Source organism: Clarias gariepinus, chromosome 21 (assembly GCF_024256425.1).
Source record: "Clarias gariepinus isolate MV-2021 ecotype Netherlands chromosome 21, CGAR_prim_01v2, whole genome shotgun sequence".
In the NCBI taxonomy this organism is placed as follows: domain Eukaryota; kingdom Metazoa; phylum Chordata; class Actinopteri; order Siluriformes; family Clariidae; genus Clarias; species Clarias gariepinus.
This window is the reverse complement of record NC_071120.1, coordinates 1,490,960-1,505,864: the sequence shown is the minus strand read 5'-3', so window position 1 is coordinate 1,505,864 and position 14,905 is coordinate 1,490,960. Positions and strand designations below refer to the sequence as shown.

The following is a 14,905-nucleotide window of genomic DNA, read 5'->3' as shown; positions in this document are numbered from 1 at the left end:
TTGATGGTCGCCCCGGATGAAATGGATAGAATCAACATAATTCGGACAACATTCATTTGTATATCATGATAGAAATATATGAACAAATGTTTATAGTTTTGTCAATGGATATAAAACATGTTAAAATTATGCCAACTAGGAAAAGGGATATATTTAAGTTGATTTAAAGTGTTTTTAAACCAGTTGTCCTAACTAAAGTCAAGGCCGGACGGTCGCCCCATATGGTGTTTTGGCACTTCGAATAGCAGAAAAATGATGAAAAACTTAAAAATTTGGAGAAGTTAGAGTGGTTTAGTAGGTAAAGAAGGTATAACAAGTAGATGAGAAATTTTTATCTATTTTTTAGTTTTTTCTGCAAAATAAAATTAACCCGGACAGAAAAAGGGGGCGTCACATCATTGACCCACATTCATACATACATACATACACCAATCAGGGAACAGCAATCAGCCTTGATCACATGTCTTTGGACTGTGGAAGAAAATCCACCAAGCTCGGGAAGAGCATGTAAACTCCACACACACACACACACACACACACACACATAGCAACACAAAATAATACAGAATTAAACACAATAAGGCAATAAAATTGGTGCACAATAGCATGTACTAAAATCTCTGCACTGCCCTGTGAACTGAAAATTGTATGGCTCTAATTAGAAATATGATTTATTGATTATTAAATGGTAATAAATCCTTTTACTGTGTTTCAGAAGAGTCAAATTATTGTCCTGGATTAAGCAAAGACAACAACTAAGGAGATTAAGCTGAAAGTTGGAATCAAGTTAAGAATTGTTTGAGACATTATTAAACTCTGGAAGGATAGTGCTGAACCTCCAACGTCACAGCAGAAATGTGATCAGAGAAACATCCTGAATGAGCAAGATCACTAAAACACCTGGTAAAGTTGAACGGTAAAAAACGTCCAGAACAAATCAGAGCCATGTTTCTGTACAGAACTCAAGCTTTTCAAAACTGTTAAGCGGAAAAAGGCATGAAATTTATTATATCATATCAACTTGTACGAACTTGTAAACAGGCCAACTGGCCATAAGAAATGTTCATTAAGTCACACAGACTTTCTAAAAAAAAAATATATATTCTTTAAAATAAAATGTCTTCAACACTATCTATTTATTCACGTATTTGCCCATAACTGATGTAGTTCACTGGAAAACTGAAATATTCCCACCAAACAGGGGACATGATGAAGAATGAACACAAGTATTTTGTGTTTTAAATGATTCCATTTATTTGCTTTTGCTGTACAATTAGTTCCAAGAGACATAAAAGTATACTGTAAGACTAGAGTAGTGGTTTTCCTCTCGACCTAATAAAAAAAAAAAAAAAAGACGAACTATACCATCATGAGCCAATTCACACTAGGCATTATTTATAAATCATAAAAAAAGTTTATATTTTCATTAATAAATGTTAGAGATAATTTGTATCGCCATTTACACATCACTTTATTCCACTGAATGGTAAACCAGCCATTTCAGAGAGGCTACAGATAATAAATCACAACTGCATACGCAAGTGTTATTAAAAACATGCTAATATTAAAAGTCAACAATAAAAGTATATTTTATAAATGACAAACAAATAAATGCACTTATAAGCAGAGTTTACATCCTTTTTGATTCTTTACTTTCACTCTAACTGCCAATGGTATTATGACAGAAACTGTGAGAGTTAGAAACTAAAAACTAAGCTCCCTCTTGTGGCTGAAAGGTGAACTGCAGACATAAAGTGCAACAGTGGAAGCTGGTGTAAAATCTTCTGCAACCCACCAGTGGGTCGTGACCCAGTGCTTGGGAATCACTGGACTAGAGGATATATCGTCCTTTCTACAGGATCATTAGGATTAAATCTCCAAATTATTTATGTTTTCTTCTATTAAAGATGTGTGTTTAAAAAAAAAAATGAAAACCTTCTGATTGAATTTAACATTTGGATTTATATATAAACCTGTCACTATTTAAATGTATAGAACAACTTCAAGATTAAAAAAAGTTTATGTGTATGTTTAACATTAATGGCTAACCTGTAACTGTTCGTATCAGATCAATATATCACACCATGTGCAATGTACGGTGTAACGTAATCACACTAACCCTTCTGTTCCACATTAAATTCAATCTATTTACTTGTTTGCTCTTTATAAGCTTCACCTGATCTTTATTAAAAAACCCTTTTTAATTACTAAAACAGACTTTAATATACACACACAGTATAAATGCATTTAATAGAGCATCAAAAAAAAAAATCACTTGAGAAAAAAGAGCATTTTTTGCTAGATATGTTGTCTCAGGACAGGAATTCTTATTGCACATTTATTTAAAAAAAAAAATATATATATATATATATATATATAAAACATTTGTATATACAGTTAAACCTTGGAGTGCTAGCATAAATCATTCCGGAAGTGTTTTTGTAATCCAAAGCACTCGTATTTTAATAAAAAATTTCCCCATAGAAAATAATGTAAACTCAGATGATTCAGTCCACAGCCCAAAAATATTCATATAAAAATAATTAATACAAAATATAGTAAAAGTAAAAATAAAACAAATTAACGCAGTTTACCTTAAAAAAGAATTAGGCTGGTGTGAGTGAGGCAAAAGAGAAGGAGAAAGAGGAGGTGGGTTATAGTGTAGGACGACTTTCACACACATTGGAATCTTTTCCTTTAACAGTAAACCTTACACTTGCTTTCGCCCCCTTTTGAGGATTTTGCAAAAATGTGACATTTGATTTGTTTAGTTTAGTTGTTAAACAGATTCATCACTGCACTGCTAAAGCCTTTTAAACCTTTTTCTTGATGGAGGATGTTGTTGCAGTACATTTACATTTAGGCATTTGGCAGCGCTCTTATCCAGAGCGACTTACTTTTTTTTTATCTCATTATACACTCGAGCAGTTGAGGGTTAAGGGCCGCGCTCAACTTCGGCTCATCTTCCGAACCGTAGTCCAATGCCTTAACCACTGAGCTACCCCTGGCCTTTACAGTTACTAAAGAACAGTCACTACACTTGACCACAAAATAAAAAAAATCATTTTCGCACACACGCACGCACACACACACGTGGTCATAGTGTTATTGTAAACAGTTTGTGCGCACATGGGAGATGATTACCCACAATCCCACAGCGTGAGCAAGAGGAGAACCATTAACTCAGTTGTGATCATGTGATGCTCAGCAGACAACGCATATACAGTATTGTACATACTGCTTGTATTGCAAGACATCGCCCTTTATCAAGTTAAAATTGTTGCTCATTTTGCAAAACACACACAGATGTTTTGCAGATTCAGCATAATAAGAAAAAGCACCAGTTTTAATTTAGAGTGTGCCGGTTACACCTCATATGGTGTTCAGGTGTAAGGTTTCACCAGGACACATATTAAAGATCTTGTCCTCTTAGAGAAAAAAAGTCTTATAGGAAATATTAATACTATTTTCTTTAAGCGTAATACTTTGTTTTTGCATGCCTGCATTAATCAACTTCGAATCTACTGCTGCTGCAGTCAAACAATTAAACACCTTCTGTCAATCGAGTGTTATCTCAAGGCTAAATCTGCTGCTTTCAGCTATTTGACTATAGATTATGATCTGCCATATATTATAGTGTAAAGTGTGTAATCTATTACTTATTTAATCTAATTACATTTCATTTTATTCATTGTTTTTATTTTTATTTGTTTTTATTTTTGTAGCACGCGATGAAGAGAAACGATTTTTCAATTCGTCCTGATGTTTTGTACATATGGCATAAATTGGCAGAAGATTTAGCAACAATATGAACTGAAAGCTGTTAAATAAAGTCCAGATTTTTCTCCACAAAGTTTTTTCTTTCTTTTTTTTCATAAAGCTTCCTGTGAGCAGCAGTTCAGTAGGCAGAAACACGTTGTGGAATATCCTGCTAAAAGCTGATCTTACATGATTGTAGATCTTGGCCATACTGATTTATTTAATGCTTAAGTATGAAGGAGAATACTGTTTCCCAAAAATGCATTCCTCACAGCATCACATCACCACCACCATCCTGAACCTGTTAGATCTGTGGCAGAGTGTAACAATCTGTACGTCACTGCAGAAACTATGCTTGGACACACAGGGCTACTGTACATGCGGCTGACATTTAGCTGTTATGTTCCGTTGATTCACCGTCACTGCTCCAGCTTTGTCCTGTATGGTCACTTTTCCAACATCGTTATCACCGCACGCTTCCTGCTGGCTCCTGATGGGCTTTGTTTCTGTAAAATATTCATCTAGGAAAACCTGTAAAATACGAATACACCAAATACAAGCTTTAATATAATGATTCCAACACACTCAATATACACACTAGAAATCAGCATGAGTTCAGCACTAGTGATGGTCCTTCATTAATGATTTGGTTCTTTTGGTTCTAACGTGACTCAGTCAAACGAGTATCTCAGAGAGTGATTCGTTCATGTTCTACTGGGCGTGCATGCGCAAATCATCACAAAACCTCCGTAGGTTATGTACAGGAAACAGGAATGAGTAGTTACCTTCAAGTGTTTTGATCTGAATGTCATGTGACTCTCGTAGACGCTATGCAGCGCAGTAGATTCAAAAGAATGAACGACTTACTGTATATTAGAAGATATGATGGTGAGCTGCTCATTCTGTTTATTATAATATGTCCTTAGCTGCATTGTAATATTTTCATAACCAGAACTATAGCCTAAATGTGTGTATGTAGACATAATGGGGGTCTGTTTATTGGAAATGTAATATTTAATTTTATTTCTGAACAAAAGAATAAAATGATCTAAATGACTCAAAAAAGATTCGTTCATTTTAATGAACGAGATTCGAAGAGAACCGAGTCACTAAAATGATTTAAACTTCCCATCACTATTTAACACAAAGGTAAAAAAAATAAAAATACCTTGATTAATGCCACATTGCTTATTATTCTTATCATACAAAATAAGCATTTGTTATATTTATTATTGATAATTTTTTTATTGTGTGTGTGTGGAATCATTAAACTTCCATTTTGTTTTTGTTTCATCAAAAAAGATATTAAACAGAATTAAGTAAAACTGCTCTTCTGGACTTGGACAATGGATGCTCTGACCCCTTTCTATTCGAATCAGCATTAAGCTTTTGAATTACAGTAGCCCTTCTGTTGGATTGGACTAAATGGCCCACAAGCCTTGGACGCTTATGACTCTGTCGCCAGTTCACCAGTTTTTCTTCCTTTGATCATTTTGGTATGTCCTGACTACTGCAGATCAGGAACATCTCACAAGAGCTGAGGTTTTGGAGATGCTCTTACCCAGTCATATAGACATCACAGTTTGCATCCTTACACTCGCCCATTTTTTCTTTTTCCACCACATCAGTGTCTTGCACATTAGCATTGCTCAGTACACCACAGGGCATGACATTAACTTTTTTCCTCAATGGCCCATGTGACTAGTGGATTTCCGGAGGCCATTCAGCCTTTTTACTAGCCACAATTTTGTTATCAGAAAATCACAGTTTTTTTCTTCACTATGATACGTTAATGTTTGTTAGATCTAGATTTACTTATAAATGACAGCATACACTTTATCACTATAGTAGTAGTTAAGTATTCAGTACTGTTAAGATAGCTCCCAATATAAAAACATGCAAACATCAACAGTATATTCTGTTTATTGAACTTAAATTCAAGCCTCTTAACAAATGAATTGAACACTCAGAACATTTATCATTTTAGTGTGTTATTACAGTATGTGTACTATTACCAGGTATTATTACTCATTATGTATTATTATATCAGAATTCTGAGTTACAATGGACTCTGGTCTATCTCGTGGCGTTGACTCTTTATAGTGTGAGGTAATTCAATCAATTGATGAATTTTCTATCATTCAACATGAAATCTAAATAGATTTTTATAGTGATTACTTTTTTTATATAATCAGTAAATAACCTAGGCGAAAGGGACAAACATTCTCATCCTGTTGAGAAGCAAAAGCCCTAAGGAAATGATGCGCACACACACACACACACCAAACAGGAAGTAAAAGCGTGTGTGTGTGTGTGTGTGTGTGTGTGAGAACCAATGATGGGGAGTTTGAATCATTTTAGTGACTCGGTTCTTTGAATCTCGTTCAACAAAATGAACGAATCTTTTTTTGAGTCATTTAGTTCATTTCGTTTTTTTGATCAGAAATTAAATAAAATGCGTTTTCAATAAAAAGACCCCAATACGTCTACATACACAAATTTTGTCTTCACAAATTTTATAGTTCCAGTAATGAAAATATTACAATGCAGCTGAGGGCATATTATAATAAACAGAATGAGTATCTCACCTCTTATATCTTCCAGAACGAGTCGTTCGTGGTTTTGAATCTATTGCACCACATAGTGTCTACAAGAGTCACGTGTCAAAAGAACGAACGACTCGAGACTTTTGTCAAAGAATAAACCACCCGCCAAAGTGGCTAGTGAGAATAAAGTTATTACCCACCACAGCCGGATTTTACCCGCATTTGGTGGGCGGGTGTCAATGCCAAGTCCTGGTATACCAGTACTGAAGAACTACTGTGGTACTACAGTTTTAACAGAAAAACAGTCAAATACCAGCTTTTTGAACAAAATCAATCAGTCTAATCTCTTAATTTAAAACACAATCTTGAAGAATGGCAGCAGCTATGAGATGCGAGGTGTAATATGGAGATATTTCAGGTATCCAGTGGATGACCAAGGTGAGCTCCTAAATACAGCAGCACCCCTGTTACATTGCTGGAAATTCGGTATTATATTAGAACATTCGATGCACCTTGGACAGTCTTTTTTTTTCTTTAAGAAACATAGACACCTAAAAGAACACAATGTGTATTTTCTTTCTCTTGAGTTTATAGAGAACCGAGTATAATGGTGTAGTAAGCAAATGACACTATCAGAGAAACTGTTACTCCATAAATATATTTTCAATTGTGCATCTGCCCCAAGCTTAAAAACAAATGATCATACTATCACCTGTATCCACAACATAGGAGAATTAATTAAAACATGCATGTCTATATATTTATGTTACAAACCTGATTTTATAGAAAGATCCAATGTCCAATGCTTATTTATTGATAGCAGTGAAATGCTTTTTTTAAATAGCCTATAATATGAAATAAAACAGCTCAAGATTACGATATATCTAATCATTTTCATCAAAATGTTTCAGAGATACGGTGGCTCACAAACTAATTATCCTATTACACACTGTAACACATTTATTACCATTATTTTTCTATTATTTAGTGCCTCTGAAAATAATTGAAATTCATGATGGTATTTATATTCAAGGAAAAATTTGGTATTGTTACAACACATACTGTACATACAGTAGACAAAAAGGAAAAAGAAACAAATATGTAAATCCCTCTTACTGGTTTAAGTTGAATGTAGGCATGATAAGAGTCACTGTAGGACCTCGGTGGTAACTCGTATCCTGTACTTTCACTGCTGAAGTTAGTATCCATGTTTCTTTCTTGTACATGAATCTGTAATATATATGTATATGAAATATATTACATTCATGCATATTACATGTACACATTATGCATGTGTACACCTGCAAAAAGTTTTAACAGTGGTGTGCAATGCATTTTTAATAATATTTGTTCTGATGCAGACAGATGTTCTCTGAGGACTCGTGACTGCAGTCGCTCGATAGTTCAGGACTGGAGTTTCCTACAGTCTACCTGAGCCTCCAATAACCAACTGGACTCCATATGAACTTCTCCACATCTCCTGTTATACTGAACTTCCAGCCTCCTAACACACAGTATGAGTGCAGATCAATCCCTGCTATCTGTTATCACCCAGATGAGGATGGGTTCCCTGTTGAGTCTGGTTCCTCTCAAGGTTTCTTCCTATTACCATCTCTGGGAGTTTTTCCTTGCCACTGTCGCCCTCGGCTCGTTCATCAGGACGATCTGATCATTCTGATTCACACACATTCACATTTCATACAGACTTAAACAATTCTTTTGATTGTGTTAAGCTGCTTTGTGACATTGACAATTGTTAAAAGCGCTATACAAATGAAATTGAATTTAATTTAATTTAAATTCTCTCGCACCCTAATGAGTGACAACGGATAGTGACCCCTATGTGTCACTAGTGCACATCAACCCAGTTCTCTCTCCCCCTTTCTCTCTCTCTCTCTCTCTCTCTCTCTCTCTCTATATATATATATATATATATATATATATATATATATATTAATTCTACGTGGCATTGATTCAACAAGGTGCTGAAAGCATTCTTTAGAAATGTTGGCCCATAATAATAGGATAGCATCTTGCAGTTGATGGAGATTTGTGGGATGCACATCCAGGGCACGAAGCTCCCGTTCCACCACATCCCAAAGATGCTCTATGGGGTTGAGATCTGGTGACTGTGGGGGCCATTTTAGTACAGTGACCTCATTGTCATGTTCAAGAAACCAATTTGAAATGATTCGAGCTTTGTGACATGGTGCATTATCCTGCTGGAAGTAGCCATCAGAGGATGGGTACATGGTGGTCATAAAGGGATGGACATGGTCAGAAACAATGCTCAGGTAGCCCGTGGCATTTAAACCATGCCCAATTGGCACTAAGGGGCCTAAAGTGTGTCAAGAAAACATCCCCCACACCATTACACCACCACCACCAGCCTGCACAGTGGTAACAAGGCATGATGGATCCATGTTCTCATTCTGTTTACGCCAAATTCTGACTCTACTATTTAAATCTCTCAACATTAATCGAGACTCATCAGACCAGGCAACATTTTTCCAGTCTTCAACTGTCCAATTTTGGTGAGCTCGTGCAAATTGTAGCCTCTTTTTCCTATTTGTAGTGGAGATGAGTGGTACCCGGTGGGGTCTTCTGCTGTTGTAGCCCATCCGCCTCAAGGTTGTGAGTGTTGTGGCTTCACAAATGCTTCGCTGCATACCTCGGTTGTAACGAGTGGTTATTTCAATCAAAGTTGCTCTTCTATCAGCTTGAATCAGTCGGCCCATTCTCCTCTGACCTCTAGCATCAACAAGGCATTTTCGCCCACAGGACTGCCGCATTCTGGATGTTTTTCCCTTTTCACACCATTCTTTGTAAACCCTAGAAATGGTTGTGTGTGAAAATCCCAGTAACTGAGCAGATTGTGAAATACTCAGACCGGCACGTCTGGCACCAACAACCACGCCACGCTCAAAATTGCTTAAATCACCTTTCTTTCCCATTCTGACATTCAGTTTGGAGTTCAGGAGATTGTCTTGACCAGGACCACGCCCCTAAATGCATTGAAGCAACTGCCATGTAATTGGTTGATTAGATAATTGCATTAATGAGAAATTGAACAGGTGTTCCTAATAATCCTTTAGGTGAGTGTATACAGTATATATCATTCAGTATATTGAAAATTTTTGTAGAATTTATTATTGGTTTAAACAGACTGCTTTGTTTGCCAAAAAACAAGTGGAGTTTACTGAACAAATAGCTCTACAATGAAGTTACATCATTTAATTTACTAAAATATTTAGTTCGACTAGGATTGATGTCTAACACTGAAACATGGATAAACTCTGGTGAAATGTAAGGAGAAATCAGGGTTCATGTGTCATCTTAAACCAATCACCCTTCTCTCTCTCTCTCTCTCTCTCTCTCTCTCTCTCTCTCTCTCTCTTTAACACACACACACACACATGCAGAACACACACATACTGTACTGTAGTATAGTGTTGCACATCTCACTTACTTCTCTAGCTCTGTACTGCTTAATGAACATCTCCAACCGTTTCTTATGCCGGATTCGTGCCAGATCTGTGTCACTGTATGCTCTCCGCTGCCACGTATAAGCTGTTCTCTTTTCATGAATGTGCATCTGTAAAATATACAACAAATATAATATGTATAAAATTTATCCATACTCTACCAAATCAGAAAATATTAAAACTAATCAGTCTTAAAGAAGACAACCTTGTTTTAAAGAAGGCAACTTCAAACACACTATACAAACAACACACATCTGGTTCCTTTTGGGTCATCCTGCTACAAAGTCCTCATCATCTTCAAATCATTACTTCAAAAGTTTGGGGTCACTTGCAAATTTCTTTGTTTTTGTTTAAATGTTTATTTTCTACATTCTACTGTACAACAATACTGGAGATTTCAATACTATATGGAATTGGGTAATTACGTAACAGCAACAAAAACAACACTTAGTTGTTATTATAAGACATGAAGGTCGGCTGTTCTGGATCAGTTCCTACAAGAACAGTATTGTGTCGAGTGTGTTTGTAAAACCCATCGAGCTCCATGATGATGAAACTGTCTCTCATGAAGACCTTCCCAGGAGAACAAGACCAAAACTGAGCTCTGCTGCAGAGGAGAAGTTCATTTAGAGTCACCAGCCTCAGAAATCACCAATTAACAACCAGCACCTCAGATTAGAGCCGTTATGAAGCTTCACAGAGCAGAAGGAGCAGATATACATCTCAATATCAACTGTTCAAGTAAACATCAGGAACGAACATGGAGATAGTAAGTGATCCCAAACTTTTGAGCGGTAGTGTACATATATTTTTTTTCATCACTACACACACTCATGCATGCACACAAAAAATATCAGTGCTGCATGTCTACATTACTTGCATTTTCATTTAGCCAGTCCCAAAGACTCTGTAGACTCTTTGTGTACTCCAAACTTTCTGCATGTTTCAGCTCCTGCTGCTCCTGCTGCTCCAGGCACTTAGTACGCCTTTTCACCAGGAAACACACTACTACGATGATACACACCACTGCCATCAATATCAGCACTGCCAGAAGCCATACTAACAGGTGACTCTGCTGCCCCTGGACCTCTATAAAACACACACACACACACACACACACACACACACACACACACACACACACAAACAAACAAAGCATTATTTTCAGTCAGATACCTGAATCTGCTTTAGTAGCTGAAATAAAGCTAATGGTAAATGCACAGTGTTTTGAGAGGAATGAGAATCTGGACCAGTTGATGCTCTTGTGTGTTACACTTAGGGGGTAAATTTTGCTAATATAATCATGCAGTCTTGCTCACAGTTTCACTTAAATATGATTATTAATTGTGCATTATCACACAAACAAGACCTCAGTTATATTGATCTGCTCCAAGATAGCACTGGTGAGGTCGGCTGCCATCACGACTGCTCTGACTGCTTCTAGTACCAGATTCATGCTGGCCAAGTGAGATCCTTAGAAAGGAACAGCGGACGCAACCCAAAACGGTGCCTTGAGGGAAACAAGATGGCATCAGGATGAGGCTTAGGGCTCGTGCACACGACACGCCCCTGCCTATCATCCTGCAAGCTAACGTCCAGCCACTGGAGAACAAAATCAATGAACTCATGGCCAGGGTTTAGTTCCAGACGAACATTCGGGACTGCATTCTCCTCTGCTTCTCCAAAACATGGCTGGACCCAGTGGTGCCAGAACATGTCATGGAGCCAGCTGAGTCATTTCACCAGAGTTCACTATATGGACATAACGATGGAATAAGGGAAGCGGAGAGGACACGACGTGGGTAATGGTGAACCGCAGCTGGTGCAACAGCATGAGCATTGTACTTCTCACATGCTCCGGCATTCCCAATCCCAATCAAGAAATTAGTATTGATTAACTGACATTTCAGACACAATATATATATCCAAAAATCTAAATTATTTTTGGAAAATATTATGAAATAAAGTTGAAACTAGATAGATCTAGTATTGTCATAGTAAGCAAGTATGTGTAGTAATGGGTTTAGTATAAAGAACTATAACTAGAGGATTTTTATGTGGCAAGCAGACAGGGTGATATTTACTGAGGTATGAATGAATGAACTGTTATATAATGGAATATTAAAATTAAAATGAAATGTCCATGTTGCTCAGCTAGACAGTTTGACCATACCGGCTACAATCTATTTGCCTTAATGCTGCTGAACACACACATTTCCACACACTTACAAATAAATCTGCAGTAAGTCCCACTAACATTTAACTCGGAGGACGTACCTTTTACAAAGAGTGTGTATATATGCATGACTTCATTATTCTCTGTGTCCCGGATGGTGTAACTTCCACTATCATTCAGCTGTACGTCTCTCAGTGTGATGTTTGTGGGACTGAGTGATGTTCTGGGTGTGTATTCAGCTTTACACTGTAGTGTGTGTTGAGTCCCAGTACAGATCTGTTCACCGTATAAACCAGCTGAATCTTTGGCTTTATAAACCACCTCCACTGGATCTGCTATGGGCAAATCCATCACTAGATCTTTACCAGGGTTTAACTCAACTGGTGATGTCAAAGCTGAGAAAAAAAACACTCAGAACATTTAACAGCGTTAAATCTGACTTATGAAGTGTTCAGTGTGTGGTAAGTACAACAGTTGAAGACACTCACTCTCGATAATGAGACGCAGTTGATTGACGTCTTTGTCGTCGCACTCACAAGTGTACCAGTTTCTCTTACTGTAATCAGCTGCAGTAATGGTGAGAGAGAGACACCCAGCCATGTACTGATCATAAAACATTTTGTATCCCTCCTCAGACCAGCAGGATGTCTGATTACACTCAGCCAGAGTGACAGATCTGTTGTCAGACGGGACCCATTTGCCAACCCCAGAACAATTCCGTTCACAGTTTAGCGTAGCAGGCTGATACAGTTTCACTATTACAGAATTGGAGGCTAGTGTAGGTACTGTAAAAGACATGAATACCATCATTAGGGTATTTACCTGCCAGATCAAACACAAAATCTAACAGAGCCAACAAGCAAATAGTCAAAATATACTTCAGCTTTTTCTTCCCTTTTTTTTAAATATTACTTTAGGATTATAACAGCATTGTTTTGTAGCAATAAGAGTGTGAGAGTGAACAGTAGCATTGAAAGTGAGACGTGTGAGTGAGCAGAATAAAAGGTAAGAGTAATCAGTAAACAGTGGGAGTAAACAGTGAGATTGTTCAGTATGTAAGCAGTCAAATGACCAGTGAGACTGAAGACTAAGAACAAGCCATGAATATAAAAAGCACGAGTGCGTAGTGGCAGCACAGTGGTATAGTGGTTAGCAGTGTGGCCTTGCACCTCCATGGCCTTCCTGAGATATTCCGGCTTCCTCTCACAGTCCAAAGACATAGCATCTGTTGCCAACTGGAGTATCCAAATTTTCTCTGAGAGTGTGTGCTTGGATCTGTTATGCATTTGCACCCTGTCTATATTGTACCCCACCTCATGCCATGGCATAGGCCTCCCGCAAGTGAGCATGAAGTGCAAAACATCCACAAAGGTAAGCAGAAGGAGTAAGTAGTCAGGGTGAACAGTGAGAGTAAGGAGAGATTGTGTGAATTGATATTGTGAAGATAACATGCAAACTTCATGCATACTGTACAGACCCAAGGCAATCAAAACCTGTGCAGTGATATTGTGCAGTGATATTGTGCAGTGAGAGTGTGTACAGAGTGTACACTGTACAGTGAGAGTGTAGGTTGTAGTGAGAGTGTGTAGTGAGTGTGTAGTGAGACTTACCAGTGGTGAGTGTGAGTGTGAGTAAGAACAGGACACAGTGATGGACGCTGCAGGACTGCATGTCTGAGGAGACACAACGCCACCATCAGCACTTCCCCTGGAGAGCATCAACCAATTGACAAAATTGATTTTAGAATTTTTTTTTAATAGGTGTACAGTATGTGATGTGTAGCAGTCGGCTGTGACTTAGGATAACTTAATAATCTGTTTACACAGTCTGGAATTAACGTTACAGTTTACACTCAGTGTCACAATGTCACTTGTCTTTTCCTCAAAAAGATGCTAAAGCTTCACAAATATTATTAACATTGCTTTTTACAAAAGCTGCACTACCTGAAAAACTGATAAACGTACAGTTTTGTGCTCCGGACAAAGAGCACATATTTCTACATAATCGTGTCTTCTGTTGTCTGTGTTTACAGTCTCATGATGTGATCCTCTGGTGGTTCAGTACATTCAGGTGGTCAGCTGACTTTATTTTATTGCCCCATAACGTTACTGAGTCTAGACCTGAGTAACTGATCAACCCCAGATCATAACACTGTCTCCAGAGACACTTGTACAGTGGACACTATGCATGATGGGAGCATCGCTTCATGTCCTTCCCTTCTCACCCTGACACGCCCATCACTCTGGAATAGGCTCAGTCTGGACTCATCAGGTCACATGACCTTTTTCTATCACTCCAAAGTCGAGTCTTTATGATCCATAACAAACTGAAGCCTGAAAACTGAACACGGCCAGATGCACAGCCACCCTAGCCCTCTAGACCTCACAGTCTGGTTCTTATGGAAGTCACTCAGATCTTTAAGCATGACGGTGTTTCTGACTGTTCACTTGCTGAACAACATAAGTTTTGCGGATCTGTGACTTTTTCGACCACAGAGGCGCCATGTTCCACTTTTACTTGTTCATCCTTACCGTTATATCACAAACTTCCAAACCAGTTAACGAGTTGAGTATCAGGTTTCCACATTCTCATCATATCACGTGAGGACGAACATTTACCTCTCAGTATGAATGAGATGATGGTGACAAACTCACCTCGGGATCTTCACACCCCTGACATTACTCCGCTTCACTCCCGGGCTGGAACTTCTCTTTAACAGGGACTTCCTGGTGACGTCATAGTTCAATTCAATTCAATTCAATTTTATTTGTATAGCGCTTTTAGCAATTTTCATTGCCGCAAAGCAGCTTTACATAGTCAAAAGAATTATTTAGGTTTGTATGAAATGTGAATTTGTATGAATCAAAATGGTCAGTTTGTCCCTGGTGAGCAAGCCGAGGGCGACAGTGGCAAGAAAAAACTCCCTGAGATGGTAATAG

At 37.8% G+C, this 14,905-nt stretch overlaps 1 protein-coding gene across 1 annotated transcript; it reads right to left on the bottom strand.

Annotated features, from left to right (window-relative positions):
- Positions 1 to 4,128: 4,128 nt before the first annotated feature.
- On the bottom strand, positions 4,129 to 14,676 carry LOC128509701 (uncharacterized). Its single transcript, XM_053481533.1, has 8 exons — positions 14,621 to 14,676; positions 13,577 to 13,673; positions 12,455 to 12,751; positions 12,068 to 12,361; positions 10,671 to 10,879; positions 9,775 to 9,900; positions 7,422 to 7,535; positions 4,129 to 4,290 (listed from the first exon to the last, which is right to left on the bottom strand). The coding sequence occupies exons 2-8, from the start codon at positions 13,635 to 13,637 to the stop codon at positions 4,129 to 4,131; spliced, it is 1,263 nt and encodes a 420-aa protein (XP_053337508.1). The 5' UTR covers positions 13,638 to 13,673; positions 14,621 to 14,676.
- Between the last annotated feature and the right edge of the window lie 229 nt (positions 14,677 to 14,905).

Excerpts from the sequence above, each read along its gene's own strand:
- LOC128509701 (XM_053481533.1), bottom strand. The coding sequence starts at position 13,637 with ATGCAGTCCTGCAGCGTCCATCACTGTGTCCTGTTCTTACTCACACTC. Across the intron at positions 12,752-13,576 it reads CACACTCACACTCACCACTG|TACCTACACTAGCCTCCAAT; the intron begins GTAAGTCTCACT and ends TGTCTTTTACAG. Across the intron at positions 9,901-10,670 it reads GGGACTGGCTAAATGAAAAT|ATGCACATTCATGAAAAGAG; the intron begins GCAAGTAATGTA and ends TATATTTTACAG.